Source organism: Corella eumyota, chromosome 7 (genome assembly GCF_963082875.1).
Source record: "Corella eumyota chromosome 7, kaCorEumy4.1, whole genome shotgun sequence".
NCBI classification, from domain to species: domain Eukaryota; kingdom Metazoa; phylum Chordata; class Ascidiacea; order Phlebobranchia; family Corellidae; genus Corella; species Corella eumyota.
The window spans coordinates 8,792,700-8,811,175 of NC_137496.1; the positions used below are offsets into that span (position 1 = coordinate 8,792,700).

The 18,476-nt window shown below is 28.8% G+C and overlaps 1 protein-coding gene across 1 annotated transcript; it reads left to right on the forward strand.

The window, feature by feature from the left end:
- The first annotated feature begins 994 nt into the window (after positions 1-994).
- Positions 995-4,980, forward strand: LOC145760295 (NACHT, LRR and PYD domains-containing protein 12-like). The gene is made up of 5 exons (XM_082574164.1): positions 995-1,001; positions 1,161-1,237; positions 2,624-2,696; positions 3,291-3,521; positions 3,629-4,980. Exons 1-5 carry the CDS (start codon positions 995-997, stop codon positions 4,978-4,980), a joined length of 1,740 nt encoding a protein of 579 aa, XP_082430290.1.
- The last annotated feature ends 13,496 nt before the right edge of the window (positions 4,981-18,476 follow it).

The window sequence follows — 18,476 nt, forward strand, 5'->3', positions numbered from 1 at the left end:
AATTTTTATAAATCGGAGAATGTTGAATCATAGTTAATATGTCACTTGCAAGTGCGTCTAAAGGTTCGTTAACTCCTCGTTTTCTTCTATGTAGCTTATCAAGTCGGTTCACCTTCGGGACAGAAAAAAGTTTTATTAGTTTTTCTGTTAGAACTGTCACTGAAGTTCGATCACTTCCGGCTAAGTTCGTAACGATGCTTGCAGCCTTTTTATATAGACTAAGTGCAAGTCTGTAGCCACTTTCTCTGGCATCTCATCTGTAGCGTTTGCTATGAGGTTGAACTTTATCAGATATTCCTCAACGTCGGTGTCACCTGTGTATTTTTCTAGCGCTTGGTTGCTGTTAAGCTCTGGTAATTGGCACATCGTTCTCAAGCCCAATTCTTTTTTCAGGGAGGCTAGTTTCCTTTTAATCGATCGTAGTTCTTGTTCGACTACGTTCTTGATTTCGATAGACAGCGATGATTTAAAATCATGGTCCATTTTTAGATATTTTTATATATATTCAACAAGTGTTAGTCTAAAGGTTGTTTTTTCTTTTTGCGACTTTTCTATAAATTCGCTGTGGCTTTAAAAGATTTGCCTCGGCAGGACCTCCAATATAACGTTTATTTGCCTGATAGTCTTTTGTATGAAAGCCGTTTTTAATCTTATAGTATTTTATTGCGAAAAGGTTCACAAACAATCATTCACAAGATTGTACCTCGAATACTAAATATAATACATTGCAACACGTTTAACTAATAAATCACGTGATACATAGCACGTAATAAAAAAAAGGTGTCAGTACGCGACTTGATGGTGTAAACACGTGACTAGGAACAGATAACACTTAGCGTAAACAAGAAAATGGCGGATTCGTTACAGTACTGGGTGTTTTCTGGCCTGCCGAATAAAAATTCATTGGCATATTTAGTTGTTTTCCAATAAATTATAACTGCCAGTGTAAGGTCGGTACTTTCATTAATAGCAGTTCGATAAGCCATTAACAAATATGGCAGGTATTGGTCTCAGTCTTTTTGATTGGTGTCGATGTACATAGATAAATGGTCCAGTTAAAGTGCTCAACCATTCCATCACTTTAGGCATAATAAGGAGTAGTCCTTGTTTTACCTACGCCAAATGATTTTAAAATTTCTTTAAATAAAAATGACTTGAAGTTGGAGCCTTGATCAGAAAAGAGTTCGCAGAGACATCCAAGTCGAAAAAAAGAACTTATAGCCTTGATCAGAAAATGGTTTGCAGGGAACTAAAAATTGTGTAAAAAGTTGCAAAGTTAAAACATTCGGCCACAGTTTTTGCTTGGTCAGGTATGAGATTAGCCTCTGGCCACTTCGAAAAATAGTCCATAGCTGCAAGTATGTAGCGATTCCTTTTTGTGGTACAAGGCAATGGACCTAGCACGTCGATTGCAACTCTTTCCATTGGTTATTCCATCGTTTGTTTTTTTAATGGAAATTTTGACTTTAATGGAAATTTTGATTTTCTTATTGGACCTTTTAAGAAGCACACAGTTCACAAGTTTTGCAAAATGTGCTTTTATCTGTTTTACTGCCAAACCATTAGTAATTGCGACTAAGTCTATCAAACGTTTTATTTATGCCAAAATGTTCGGTAGAAGGCGCCCCATGCATTAATTTAATGATTGCTTGGCACTTTTGTTTCGGTACAAGTAATTAAAAATGACAGTTTCTTACATCTGCACTTTCCCATTTCCTACATAATCCTTTATTTTGCAAAACTAGCGAATCCCATTAAAGGTAATTAGATTTAGCCGCTTTACTTAATGGTGAAATTATGTTCCATTTAGGCAGTACATTAATTTCTTTGGCAGCCAAAATTACTCTAAAATATTGGGATTGTGACGTTGTGCCACCAACAATTCTTGTCGCGCCGTTAGTGTTGGTTCTGTCGTTGTTGCCACTTTAACCTTGATTATTTTTTCCCATTCTTTGATTTCACTGCACGATTTACCACAAGGGTGTTGTGATAACGCATCAGTGATGTTATGTTTTAGGCCTGCACGATGAATAATTTTAAAATCATACTGCTGTAAACGCTCCATCCATTAAGCCATTTGGCTGTCCAACTTTTTAAATTAAGCATAGCTAACCTAAAAAGTACTTTTGTTAAATGGTTATTTGTTACACAATATAATAATTTGTTATTACTGCTTAGTTATTGATAACCATTAAAGTTAAAATTTAATTAAAACAAATAAAAAACATCTCTATTTTTATAAATAGAATAACTTAGACCATAGTTGATATTTTAACTAAACAAATGTAAGTTTAAAAATATTTAAAGTTGGTATGGTATTCAGAAAACGGCAGCCAGTTGGCAGTTACATACACCGTTACATTGTTTAAAAAATGGTACTGTTTAAACCTGATAAACAACGATATTTTGCATATATTTCTCCCCCTATCTTAGCATGGTGTGCTATTAAAAATATTATATTAATGAACTTATATTAATAAAAGTGTAATGCAACGGAGATTAATAAGTTTAATATCGATTTTTAAAGTTATTTTTTAAAGGACTTAGTTTGAATAATAAATGTGACTGGTAATCATTTAAAAATCTTTATAGTTACATAATCTAAGTTTTACTGTTTATAAAGGAGCAACCTGAAGAATCACAAACTCCAGATCTACATGAGGTTGATCCAGAACCGAGAAGAAGACAAAATGAAGGTAAGTTTAAATCCTGTTTGTCATGTAGAAGTGCTTTTGGTATATGTTTATTCTTGCATTAAATGCAAATGTCTCTATTAAGTTTGGCAAAAAATAAAACCTAATAACATGACCACTGGTATCAATACATAACGTTTGATTCCTACTGTTGTATAAAATATAACACATTATCAAAAAAGATACAAGGAACGAACTAGACAGCGAGTATTACTCGCTGTGAAAAATAAAAATTTAAAATTTGTGTCACGGCTCCTTTCCTCTTTTAAAAAAATTTGTTAATTTCAAACAACACAAATTCCTGTACTTAATACCATAACTTTGTAAAAAGTTTGACCATCGCATAACACTGTTATTAATTAATTGTTTACGCTTTTATAAATCAAGGGCTAGTGGTTAAATTTTAATGTAAATTCTATACAATTAATCGTCAAATATTTTATTACATTTATTAACTGAAATGTAATTTATTATGCAGGCACACTTACAATAAGTTGTGTGTGCCTGACTTTTGTGTACGGATCGATTGGGAACCACAATAGTTATTCTATAATAAATATTTAAAACAAATAATAATCCAAAACTGTGTTGTTTTAGGTAATTCTTTATGTGAACAACTTTCTGAACTATGTTTTGAGCAAGCTAGTAGTTTTGCCCATGAATTCTGCTCTCCTGTCCAGTTAGACAAACAATTAGAATTTGTTGAGTTAGAACTTGCTGAATATTCTTCCACTGATATTAAAGATTTAGATTCAGTTGATCACTTTCATACCAGAAAGGAACAATTTGAAAGAATGTCCAAGTTAACTCAACCTGACAAACACTTTGGCATAAAGATTAAGGTAAATGAGGTATTTGAATTAGCGAAAAGAAATGCTAAAGCAGCAGCTGAACGAAAATTCAACAAAGAGACTTTACTAAAATACATTCTAAAGTCGTGGCTCTTGTTGGACACGCAGGATCTGGCAAATCCACTTTTATTAAAATTCTGATCCAGGAAATATTTTCTGAAAATAGCGATTTTCTTCAAAATATAAAATTTATATTCAGCATTATTTTGCGATCAGTTGATTTTCGTAGGGAAATGTCAATTTTCAGGTTTCTTGTTGCAAATTCATCTATAGATTGGGATAAGCCAGAGTCTACTGATGTAGAATCATTTAATTGTATTAAAAACAGTTTTGACACTATCCTTATCTTTGATGGACTGGATGAAGCTGATAGTATTACTTTAGGGAAAGCACCCAAAAACTTGGTATCTACAAATGGCTCTGCTGAAGATTTTCTAAAAAACATTTTTAATGGAAAGTTATTTCCCAATGCTTATAAGTTTATCACTTCACGACCAAGGCAAATGTATGAATGGCATCCTTCTTGCAGACCTATCTTAGTGTTAAAACTACTTGGTTTCAATAAGGAAGCACAAAAAAACATTTGCAGGCAAATATGTGAGGGAAATTCATCTAAAATCTTAGCCTACTTACAAGATCATCCAGATATTGATGCTTACAACTATGTTCCTGTCAACTGCATTCTATCCATGCACTGCATTAATCAAGCAATTTTGTCTGGCTCTAAGGTTAATCTAAAAACTATGACAAATGTTATGGTTGCTTCTTTATTGCATTATATGAGATCAGATCATTTTCCTGACAACACAGACATTCTTGAGAACAAATTTAAAGGTCTAGCTTGTCTTGCATGGAATGGGTTTGAGCAGAAAAAAATTATTTTTGATCAAAAAGACATTAAAAAGGCTGGAATTACAAAAGAAATGCTTAAAACATTTCTTGACACTTTTGTTTATGATTCGTCAAACATGAAGGTCAAGATATTAGAAGGAGACAAACGAAGCAACTTCAGTCATCTCACCTGGCAAGAACTGTTTGCTGCCATGTATTTATTGTTATGGGCAAGTCTGGATAAATTTCAAAAATGTGTTCCTAAGTTTTCCACTAGTCGATGGGAAGTAGTCACAAAATTTCTGTTTGGGTTATACAGTTCCAAGGATTTGTCTGAATTTCAATCTTGTTCTTCAACAGCTTATGATGAGAAACAAGCTGTTCTACAAACATATGTTAAAGATTTGTGTAAAAATGTTAATTCTTCATCAACTATTACTGAACTTAGCAGTCATTTGTATGAATCCAACGATGATGACCTCAACCAGTCTGTTCTAAGTCTTATACCCGATCATTTAGACCTTAAGTTTAAGGAAAGTTTGTTGCCGAGTGACTACATCCATCTTGGCTACTTGTTTGAACAATTGACCAAACCCCTTTTTTAAAGATAAAGTTAGAAAGAGGAGTAGATGACATATCTCAACTGCCTAGTATCTTTAAAGGTTTAAAAGTGAAGGTAAGCAAAAACATTATTGTTATTTTGAATATGATGCCCAGGTGAAATTTAAACAGGAAATTTATTTACCAAAGTAAATAAAATCACCAAAATTTATAGATTTGTTTTCATTAAAATTTTTTTTGTTTTAAATTAGTAATTTGCAATTTTGTAAAAAGTAAAATGGTAACAATGCTCATATTGTTTAACAATGGTCCATTATTGAGATACAATCCCTCATTTTGTAATTTTCCCAAATTACATTATTCAGTAAATAAAAGTTTTAATAAATTTTTGAAAGCAAAACTCAACATTTTTTACCTTAATACAAAATAAATTTAAAATAAAAAAAAAATGTTCAATAATTAAACTTGAAATTTAACAAAGTAACATCGAAGTAACAATTCTTTAAAGTAACTTTAAACAAACATTTACTACGCGCTTAAAGAAACAACAATAAAACATTAAAACGCACTTATTATTTCAACCTGGGCACAATAACACATTGATGAAATAAATTTGATTCTAAATCTCCAAGGGTTTGTTGGAATTTTTGGTATTATTAAATTTTTGTTAAACTGTTTTTCATCCTAGTTATTTTAATTAGAGTAATTTTTAAATGAAGTAAAAATAAATTTTGTTTCAGATAAAGTTGAACTTATCAGGGGACAAAATCGGTGATGAAGCGGCAACATTACTGGGTGAGGTTATTGACAAGTTTGAGGAACTTAATATTACACAGTGTCGCATCACAGAAGTTGGTGGATGTGCCATTGCTAGAGCTTGTTCAAAGTTAAAATCTCCCTGTAAGTATATTACTTTATTAATTGGTATTTTTAAATTGATTTTTGCAATTGTTTTATGTAAAAATAAAACTTTAATTTTTTTGTTTAATTTTATAGGAATATAATTATTTTTTTATATTTTATAAAACAAGTGAAAAGGTTACGGGGTTAATAATTCAATAATTATCAGATTAATAGTTGTTTTAAATTAATTATTTGAATTACAGTGATTTTTAAATTAAGCAAAACGAAAATTTTGTTTTAGGTGAAGTTAAACATTTAATATTAAAATTAATTTGTTCAAACAAAACTTCACAATGCCCAAAAACTTTAACAATGGCCCATTGTTTTAACAATGGCCCACAGACCACAATTTATTAGACCATCCTTATTAGACGTCACGGTTTGAACGGCTTCGGCAATTTTCTTTTAAGTTAAATCATGCAAGTCTCTTATGTCCTCCGAAATATCAAACTTTAGGTCTTCGGGTAGACTTTGTAACAGAACATGTTTTTTCATAGCATCATTAGCACCAATGCTTTCACAAAACAACGCAAATTCTTTTATAAAAATTTTAAAATCTTCACCTTGTTGATATAAAGGTGGTGAACATTAAAAATTTGCCATTTTCTTCTAAAAACTCTAAAATCTTTTGAAAAGCAGAAACTTCTGTGGTCACCAGTGTTACAAAAAGATTCAAGTTTCGCTTTCTGCTAGATTTAAACAGGCGTTCTTATTTGCATTTTCTTTATTAAAAACAGGTTGCTTGCGATAAAATAAAAGCAGTGCACAGTTAAAACGTTTCGAAGTAGAACAATCAACATAAAGCTACCACACTTTATCAAAGAGAAATACTTGCGCACTTTTAATTAGTGCTTAAGCACAATTAAGTCAATCAACCCCCCGCGGCACCAAACACTAAATTAGGTTCTATCAAACCCCAAATGTAACAACATTTAAATATTTAGGCTCATTAATTAAAAAAACGATTTATAAATTAACAGTAAATCTTTATTAAAATGCCCGTAAACTTTAACAATGGTTCATTATTAAGTTACAATCTATTAATATTTTTTTTAATTATTTTTTTGTATTTTTCTCATTATGAAATAATTACATCAATAAAATGTCTTATGATTAAATATCTTGTATAATTAGGAATATTGATGAATTAGTTTTTACTAATATTACTTTTAATTTATGTTACTTAGTAGTTTAATTTTTTTATTTTAACTTTAAGTTTGAATATACCTACTAAAAATAACTACATCATTTGAATTTACTGTTTTATTAAAAACCTAATTAGTAGTTGTTTTATATTATCTATTTTGATTAAAGTAACTTTTAAATTAAGTAAAATATTAATTTTGTTTTAGATAAAGTTGAACTTATCACATACCTCAATTGGTGATAAAACTGCAACATTACTTGGTGAGGTTATTGACAAATTTGAGGTACTTCAGATTAGTTTTTGTAGAATCACAGATGTTGGTGGATTGGCCATTGCTAGAGCTTGTTCAAAATTAAAAACTTCTGTAAGTATCTTAATTTATTAATTGGTATTTTTAAATTGATTTTTGCAATTGCTTTATGTAAAAATAAAACTTTAATTTTTTTGTTTAATTTCATAGAAATATAATTTTTCTTCATATTTTATAAAACAAATAAAATGGTAGCAATGCCTTATAGCATTAACAATGGTCTATCGTTAAGTTATAATCTATAATAATATATAACTTTAGCATTTTTCCAATTGTAAAATAGGTAAAATATTAATAAAATGTCTTTTTATTAAATTCCTTGTTAATTTAAGAATATTGATGAATTTATTTGATTAATATTATCTATAATTTGTGTTACTTAGTTAAAATTTAGTTAAAATTTATTTTCTTTTAAACCAATAATTAAATAATTATTGGGTTAGAAGTTGTTTTAAATTAATTATTTAAATTAAAGTGATTTTTAAATTAAGTAAAATAATTTTGTTTTAGGTAAAGTTAAGCATTTAATATTAAAATTAATTTGTTCAAACAAAACTTTAATTTTGATTAAATTTTTAATTTATTTTCTGCAAAATATAAATTTTAAATTCTGCAAAAAAATTAAGAACAGTCACAATGCCCATTAACTTTAACAATGGTCTATTGGTAAGTTACAATCTTTTATAGTAATATTTAAAAAAAAAATTTTAGTATTTTTTCAGAATCAAATTATTTAAAAATTGAAAGTTTTAAAAATTAGTAAATACAACATGTAACCCAACCACAAGAACAATTTAAATCTTTCGAAAATGTTTAAATTTAACAATTATTATTTTTTAAAGTTATATCAAACAAAGTTAATTTTAAACGTTTAAAATATTTTTTAACTTATTAAAAAAAAACAAATTATAATGAACAATAAAACTTTATTTAAACTAATGGTGTGCTAATAATAAATTGGCATTACATTAAAATAAAAAATGCCTTTGTGGCAAGTAAAGGCTGTTTTTTCCTTATGTGAGGTGTTTAATCATATTTTCCATTACCCTGAGTTGATGTCAAGAGTGGTGAAATAAGAACAACCGTTTAATTTGTCCAGACTGTCGTCTATCTTAGACAGCGGGTAGCTATGCTTTTTAGTACATTTGTTTAATTTACGATAATCGACACAAAATCGGGTTTTGACGTTTTTTTTTGTACTAGCACAAAAGGGCTGGCCCATGCAGAAGTGGACGGTTCTCTAACATCTTTCTCTAACATATCATCAACAAGTTCATTTACCTTAAGCTTATGATCCTTTGCCATTCACAAACTTTTTAATTGATAAAATTATAAACACAAACTTATTTTTCAATTTTATTAAGAAAAAGTAAAAATCGTCACAATGCCCATTAACTTTAACAATGGTTTATTATTAAGTTACAATCTATTAATATTTTTTTTTAATTTTTTTTTTGTATTTTTCCTATTTTGAAATAATTAAAAATTACTAAAATGTTTTATTATTAAATTTCTGGTATACTTTAAGAGTATTGATGAATTTATTTTATTAATATTATTTTTAATTTATGTTAATTAGTAGTTTAGTTTATTTTATTTAAACTTAAAGTTTAACTTTACTTACTAAAATTAACTACATCAGTTAAATTTACTGATTCAATAATTATCGGACTAATAGTTGTTTTAAATTAATTATTTAAATTTAAGATGAAGTTAAACATTTTATATTAAAATTGATTTGTTTAAACAAGACTTTGATTTTTATCAAATTTATAATTTTGTAAAAAAAGTTAAACAGTCACAATACCCATTAACTTTAACAATGGGTCATTGTTAAGTTACAATCCATTGTATTAATGTTTACTAAAATAAATTTTAATGTTTTTTAAGAATCAAATTATTTAAAATTAAAAGTTTTAAAAATTAATAAATGCAACATGTAACCAACTAAAAGAACAATTTAAATCTTTAGAAAATGTTTAAATTTAACAGTTATTACTTATTTAAATATTAAACAAATTCAACTTTAAACATTTAAAATATTTCATTAAAGTTTTTATAAAGCAAATTATAATTTAACAATAAAACTTTATTTTAAACTATTGGTGTGCTAATGATAAATTTTAATTAAAGTTTAAATGTTTCAGATGAAAATGTTGGATATTACCTTTAACAATCTTGGAGATGAGTGTGCTGTTGCTTTCTCATCATGCCTCCATAACATTCAACATTTAAATGCAGGTTATTGTTGTTATACAGAGGATGGGGAAAAACTATTGAGGGAAGCACGAGAAAGAGTTTCAAATATGAGACTGTAAGTTTTGTTCACTATACAAAATTACTTAAACATATTTACTATAGGACAATCATATTTACTATATTTAAATTCCCTTACTAGAACAAATTAAAACTAACTTTTGATAAAAGAGGTTTTTAACACTTTTAAGACTACCTTTTTTTTGTAGATTAGTCTCCAAAATACAATATTTTAAACTCCTAAAATACAATATTTTAAACCTCCTAAACACAATATTTAAAACCTCTACAACACGATATTTTAAACACCCAAAACACAATATTTTAAACCCCTAAAACACGATATTTTAAACCCTAAAACACAATATTTTAAACCCCCAAAACACAATATTTTAAACCTCCAAAACACAATATTTTAAACACCCAAAACACAATATTTTAAACCTCCAAAACACAATATTTTAAACCCCCGAAACACAATATTTTAAACCCCCTAAACACAAAATTTTAAACTCCTAAAACACAATATTTTAAACCCCCAAAACACGATATTTTAAACCCCCAAGACACTATATTTTAAACCCCCAAAACACGATATTTTAAACCCCAAAACCACGATATTTTAAACCCCCAAAACACAATATTTTAAAACCCCAAAACACAATATTTTAAATCCCCAAAACACAATATTTTAAACCCCCAAAACACAATATTTTAAACCTCTAAAACACAATATTGAAAGCCCCCAAAACACAATATTTTAAAACCCCAAAACACAATATTTTAAACTCCTAAAATACAATATTTTAAACCCCCAAAACACAATATTTTAAACCTCTAAAACACAATATTTTAAACCCCCAAAACACAATATTTTAAACCTTAAATCACAATATTTTAAACCCCCAAAACACAATATTTTAAACCCCTAAAACACGATATTTTAAACCTTAAAACACAATATTTTAAACCCCCAAAACACAATATTTTAAACTTCCAAAACACAATATTTTAAACCCTTAAAACACGATATTTTAAACCTTAAAACACAATATTTTAAACCCCCAAAACACAATATTTTAAACTTCCAAAACATAATATTTTAAACTCCGAAAATACAATATTTTAAACCTCCAAAACACAATATTTTAAACTCCTAAAATACAATATTTTAAACCCCCAAAACACAATATTTTAAACCTCCAAAACACAATATTTTAAACTCTTAAAATACAATATTTTAAACCCCCAAAACACAATATTTTAAACCCCCAAAACACAATATTTTAAACTCCTAAAATACAATGTTTTAAACCCCCAAAACACAATATTTTAAACCTCCAAAACACAATATTTTAAACCTCTAAAACACAATATTTTAAACCCCCAAAACACAATATTTTAAACCTCTAAAACACAATATTTAAATCTCTAAAACACGATATTTTAACCCCCCAAAACACAATATTTTAAAATCCCAAAACACAATATTTTAAACCTCTAAAACACGATATTTTAAACCCCCAAAACACGATGTTTTAACCCCTAAAACACGATATTTTAAACCCTCAAAACACAATATTTTAAACCCCCAAAACACGATATTTTAAACCCTCAAACACAATATTTTAAACCTCCAAAACACAATATTTTAAGCCCCTAAAATACAATATTTTAAACCCCCAAAACACAATATTTTAAACTTTCAAAACACAATATTTTAAACTCCTAAAATACAATATTTTAAACCTCCAAAACACAATATTTTAAACCCCCAAAACACAATATTTTAAACCCCTAAAGAACAATATTTTAACCCCCTAAAGAACGTTATTTTATATCTCTAAAACACAATGATTTAAACCCCCAAAATACAATATTTTGAACCTCTACAACACAATATTTTAAACCCCCAAAACACGATATTTTAAACCCCCAAAACACAATATTTTAAACCCTTAAAACATGATATTTTAAACCCCCAAAACACAATATTTTAAACCCCCAAAACATGTTATTTCAATCTGTCAATTTGTTTGATTTAGTTGGATATAGTTAACCACTTTCCAGTAATAAAATAACTGAAGCAACAAATAATGTTAGTTTTCATCTTACCATAAATATTAGTGATCTTATATGGTTTTTAAGTATTTGTTAAAGTTATTTTTAAAAATGTTGATAATTTTACTTAATAATTAAATTAGATTTTAATAAAATTACACCCACTTATACTTAACTAGGTTGTGGCCCTGAAATCATGGAAAATTTGTTCATTTTGTTTGAAAAAAAAAACTTTTCTGTGCATAAAAGTAAATTGTAAGAAAATGGAAAAGTTATTTTTAAAGTTATTTTCATTCATTATTTGGTTCATTCATATTTCTTTGTTGTTTACAACTGGCTCTTTATCATATAAGTGCTAATTTTAGTTTTTATTAATTCATTGTACAGTTTTATTTTAAATATTAATTTTTATTAATTATTTGGTCTTTAGTATTTCTGTGTTGTAAACAATGTGCTTAGATAAGTGCTAATTTTAACTGTATTTGATTTTGTAGAAATATTGAGAATAATTTACTTCTATTGAACTGTTTGTTTATTTAAGTTAAAGATTAATTCCATTGGTAAAAAATGCATTTTAATGAGGAAGTGTGCACATGCTTTACTAATATGTAATTTTGTGTAGTTTTTAGTAAGGCTCTTTAGGTTTTAATGTTGTTATTTTCTATATTCATCAAATGTTGGCAGGGAATTTATTATAATATAAAACTTTTGCATAAATAACTATATTAGACATTATTTTACTTGTATCTTATTAACCTATAAAAACATTTAACTTTATATTTATTGCTTTATATATAATACAATAGAGGCATAAAGGGCATGGCTTCAAACTTTTTTTAGTCATGTATTCGACCAGTTAAAATGAATTTTAAAGATGTATGTCAATTAGTACAAATAATATTTTAATGAAATTTTGAATCTTTTCTATTATTTGAACCCAGGACATTATTTGACTTTTAGCCACTGTTGTATGTTAACCTGAGTCTTATGTAGTTATTGTAGATGTGCTTTTAAGTGCTTGTATGTTATGCAAATATTAATTCTTCACCGCTTGCCAAATACTTTGTAGAAGCGATTAAAATTTCTAGTTATTCATCAATATTGTGTTTTATTTGTAACGATGCTTATAAGATCATGTTTAAATATCCAGTAATGTTCAATATTATTTAAATTACTTTACTGGAACAAGTACAATCTTAACAACCCCTTTTTAACAATTCTTTCTTTCCCACAAAAAAACTTAAGCCCATACAATCTTAACAATTCTTCTTTGTCGAGTTTCTTCCCTTCATTTTCCCCCCATTGATAATTAACTCACAAAAATACTTCAGCCCATACTTGGACAAATAACTTTTCAGTAAATTTAAGAAAAGTTGCCCATAAACAACTGGTCTTCTAGTAAGTGTATAGGGTCATCTTTAAAACAAAAAATTTACTGTTTTTTTTGACAATCCTATAAATTACCTTTACAAGCCTACACCTACACACTTATTTTTTATAATAATAATCTCTTAAAATGTTTTGAGGATAAACGTTTACGCAACAACAGATGTTTTAACAAATTGGATAAACACAAAACAGCGTAAACTTTTGCTCGTACAAATTTTTCGGGTAAATACTTGACCTATACTCTGAATGTCGTGGGTCTGATTGGAATTACGTCAACAATGGTGGTTACTGTTATGCGATAAGCGGTAGTGTTACGTAACAGCACCTTTTTCTCACGTGATAATTTTTACCGCCAATAATTTTTCAAAAAATTTAAAAAAATCGTCTTTGTCTTTTGGCATAAGAAAGCTGGTTAATGTAGGCTTTATTGTTATGTATCAAAAAATTTAAAAAGTAATGTAGGCTTGATTGTTATATTTAAAATTAAAACTATGGGCAAATTAAATTATTTGGTATCTTGTTTTGCAGATTGTTTAATCTTTATTTAGTTATTAGAAACGAGAAACCACCATCCTTGCATTTTGTTTTAAAACTTGTTTTATTAAACAGTCCTTTTTAGGACTAAATTTACGTTTTTTTACTAATCTGCAGTTTTAGCCTATAAAAACGAATAAAACACCTATTATTTAAGTTCCATTAATTTTATTTGGTTGTACCGTTTTATTTTTATAAATCTAAGCTAATAATCTGTAAAGTTTGGTTTTAAATTTAAAAAATTAGGCTTTTTACTGTATTTTAAAAGTTTGAAAAGGTTGAATTAGAACTGTTTTGTCGTTATTTTAAAATTTCATTATCACTTTATAAAGTTATTTTTTAGAATTTTAAAGAGAATACAGAAGCTACTACGAGGATGTCTGAGATTGCCTGTAATGTAAAACCAACTATTGGGGTACCTACAATCGTAAGTTTAGACTTTTATTATAGTTTTTTTAAAACTTAATCTTTAACATAATGTCAACATGGTTCACTAAAATTTTATTTTGTTAAAACAAACCTAATGTTAACAACATATAAACAATAACTTTGTTTAGTTATTTAAAAACGATGTTATTTTTTAACAGTTTTATATTTTAAAACTATTTTAGACCTAAAATTTTTTAACTTTGCTGTGTTATTACACCAAAATTTAGTTTTGTAATTTTTTAGAAATTAGCTGTTAAAAATCCTTATTGCTAACATCAGGTTTTTATGATTGTGTTCCTAGTGTTAGATGCTGTTTACTTATTTACAAACAACTTAAATTTCTTAAGTTTTGTTAAAGTTAAATATATATTTATTTTATTTCAACAGTTTGTAGAAACTTTAGAGGAGGCAAATAACGAAGTTTCACGCTTTGAAATTTCTACCACCTCAAAATTTATTAAATTAAGTGATCGTAAATGTGCTGCAAGCGTACAACATGAAAGTAAATGGAAAAAAGTTAGAATTTACTAGAACCATAACGACATGCCGTTTATATATTTGCATAATATTGTAATGGAGTGTCAGCATGCAAAAGATCGAAATAAAGCCAAAAATCAAAAAAGATACTTTATCAATCCCCAGGTACTAAAAAAAGTATATATATATTTTATGTATATATATATTTTAGGGCTTTGTGCATTGAAAATTATTATTTTTTAAATCTGATCATTTTTCAGTTGGCTGATCACTTTGTGAAAAAAACCTACATGTGCTTGCAGGGAACCAAAAAAACTAACTGTCCTGCTAAACTCTACATAAGTAAAGTTATGCACTTTCCAGAGTTTAAGGTTAACAGACATAGCGTTAAAAATATTTTTACATATATTAGGTTTTTACTAATTTTAAATACATTTAGATTGGTCCAGATGAAAAGGAAAATGAGCTAAAACTTTCAACGGACCAACTTAAATATAAAAGAAGACTTGCTAGCACAGAAATAAAAAAAAAATTAAACTCACAATCACAAATTAAAAGCATAGTGCTTTTTAAAATAGAGTTTCCCTCAAATGATGAGCACGTTGGGCATCTTGTTGGGAAGGTAGTTTTTCTGGCTATGTTTAGGTTTAGATAATTAAAATAATTTTAAGGATTTTATTTTATATAAATACAATATTTTTGATTGTTTTCAAGGAATCTGGACATCAGCAAATGGTAGATGAATTGTTGCTAAAATTGGCAATCTTGTTGATGACGGTGTCAGTAACATAAAAGAGCAATTCAATTGTATGTAAAGCATGACCTTCATGCAGGAATTGCCAGATTTAACAAATCGAAGGTTTTTCCCAACAACTAAAGATTTAACAAATCATTTTTATAATGCTTTTGTTAACAGAAAACTTTCAAAATTTGACCAAACTAATGTGCAGTGTTTAATTGATAAGTGGAAAAAATCTTATAAGACCAATGACAATATATTTTATCGACCGTATGTTGCCTGTGAAAAGAAATGTCCTAAAGTGCAGGATACCAACTGTGACAAAACCACGCCTTCTATCAGGTGTAGGCAATCTCTTTTGTTTGTGCATCAATTTTCGTGGCAAAAGCGATTGCTTGAACGATATGGTCAGAAAATCTGCCTTCTAGATGCTACCTATAAAACATCAAAATATGCCCTTCCTTTGTTTTTTCTTTGTGTGAAGACTAACGTCAACTACCAGGTTGTTGGGTCATTTATAATCCAAAACGAAGCAGCGGATGACATCGAAGAAGCTTTAAAGGTTTTGCAAAAATGGTGTCCCAATTGGCGGCCTTCATTTTTTATGACAGACAAGTGTGATGCTGAAATCAATGCAATAGAAAATGTCTTTAAAGGTATGTAATGTAAGCATTGCGATTATTGAATAAATTAACAATATTTACAACTAACAATAAGATTGCCGCGTCCTTATTTGTGACTTTCATCGAGAACAAGCCTGGGGACGGTGGGTTAAAAAACATGAAAACAGCGTTGGTGATAAAGAAGGTCAACAAGCTATATTGACTCTCTTACGCTCAATTGCTTCAGCAGATACAGAAATTATGCTTATTGCTGCCATAAACAATTTACATTGTAGTGAAGTATGGGAGAAAAATCAAAGGCTTCAAAATTACTTCAACAATACTTGGGAGCCGGCTAAAGAGGTTTTTATTTTTTATTGTTTATTAAATTTCTCCTGGTAACAAAATTTTGACAGCAATGTATTTTTCTAATTATATATTTTAAAATTAAAAAAGCGGTGGGTAAAGCTATACCGGGTAGGAAAGTTGTATATTCCTCTTAACACGAACAATGGTGTTGAAAGGCAAAATAGAACCTTGAAAGATGGTTATGTACGATTTCGCACAGATAAGTCTTTATCTGGCGTTATTACAATTTTGCATCAATCATTTTTGCCGGCAAACTATGAAAGGTTGGTTACTGTTTTGTGTTGATGTTTTTTACATGTCTACTTAACCTTGTTAGTTGATAAGATTGCAAAGAGTTTTGTTGTCCTATTGGTCACAAAAAATTTTTTGTTTAGGTACAGACATGAAAATCTCACAGCTTCAAATAGTTATAGACAGTACAATGATTTTGTTCCAAACTATTTGCGGAACAGACCACACAAAATTATAAAACAATGTATGCGTAACATAACCTCAGCTGCAGATGTTGTAAAGGAATCAGTTACTAACATAGGAGACACTTATTTTGTTAAAAGCATGTCTTCAAATACTGTCTATGAAATAATATTTCATTCTGTTCCTAGATGTACTTGTATGGACTTTAAAAAACACTTTTTACCATGCAAACATATGTTTGCTGTGTTTAAAAAATAAACAACAGTGTCCTGGGACAGTCTTCCTTTGTGGTATTTGAATTCAGCGTTTATGGTTTTGGATCCTCACATTGTTGATTCTGATACCTCACAAAAGAAAAATGAAGCATTGCCGTGTAAAACAAACTTTGAGAAACCCGATTTAGATTTATCAATTACACAACCACAACAAAATAGCATAATAGAAAACCCAAAACGATCAACTATAACAAGAATTTCTAAAGCATTAACAACTATGCGAGATTTATCGTTTGATGTAAATTCAGAAAAAACGTTGTTACAGGCTGAAAAGACACTGAATGAGGTTATTGAGAATTTAAAAAATAATTGTCAACATGATTGCGGATTGCGATTGTTAGGTGTAGAAAAAAAGGTGCTATCGCAACAAAAAAAAGGGTTAATCAGTTTGAAACTGCGGCTGATGATGAAATTCCCAGAAAGTACCCTAAAACTAACAAATTTCTGTCAAGACATGGCAAACATGCAGATTCAATGCGCAATCTGTACCGAGTAACTTCGTTGTTACCGAAAGGATCCCAGTTTCACGATAATGGAACTGATTTTCAAATTCCGCCTCCTAAAAAACCTTGTTTTAAAAACAAAATAATAAAATGTCATATAAGCAAGTCAGTAGATAAAGAGAATAAAATTACTCCTTCAATCAAAACACTGAAACAATATGGCTTGTTAAAAAACACTTTAAAAAATGGTCCTCATAATATTTCACTAGTAAATATTAAGTCTTTAGAACCCCTTCTTTCTACAGAAGAATTGCATGTTTTAAAGAATTATGACTTGGGCTTTACCTAAGGTTGGCTGTATGATGAAATAATAAATAGTTACCTTTGGTGGTTAAGCAAAGAGTATAGTCACGTATTGTTTGTTGACTCCTCAGTAGCTATGACCTTGGGGAAAAGGCCATCTATAAAAAGGCTGTTGACCGACATACCTTTGGTTGGTAAAAAATACATTTTTATTCCCTGGAATAGATCTGGAGCTCACTGGGTGTTGCTTGCTGTAAACATCGAACAAAAAGTTTTATATTACCTTGATCCTATGCAGAAAACAACAATGGAGGTTACCACTGCTTTAAACATGATAAATTATTTAACTGAACAAAAAATGGGGTTTTCGATTGTAAAAGTAGTGAGTGATATGCCACGAACATTGCAACCAGATAGCACAAGTTGTGGTGTTTTTGTTTGCATGTACAGCAAGTGGCTAACTTTAAATCAAGATCTTGAACAACAACACCAGCAACCATCGTTTAACTACCGCCAGGAAGTTTACAATGCTATTGTTGGCAACTGCCTTAAAGGCAGATATAACAAAGGTAAATGTAGACGGTGTGACAACAGTGATGACAGTAAATGTGACTGGGTTGAGTGTATAAGATGCCAACAATGGTACCACACTCAGTGCGTCGGCTTATCGCCAACAGAAGCGACAGAGAAACATTTTTTGTGCCCTTGAAATACTCGCTTTAGTCGAGTTTTCTTTTAAGTTATTGTGACTCGCTCTAGTCGAGTTTTTTTTTAAGTTATTGTGACTCGCATTAGTCGAGTTTTTTTTTATGTTATTGTGACTCGCCCTAGTCGAGTTTTTCTTAAAGTTATTGTGACTTGCTCTAGTCGAGTTTTTCTTAAAGTTATT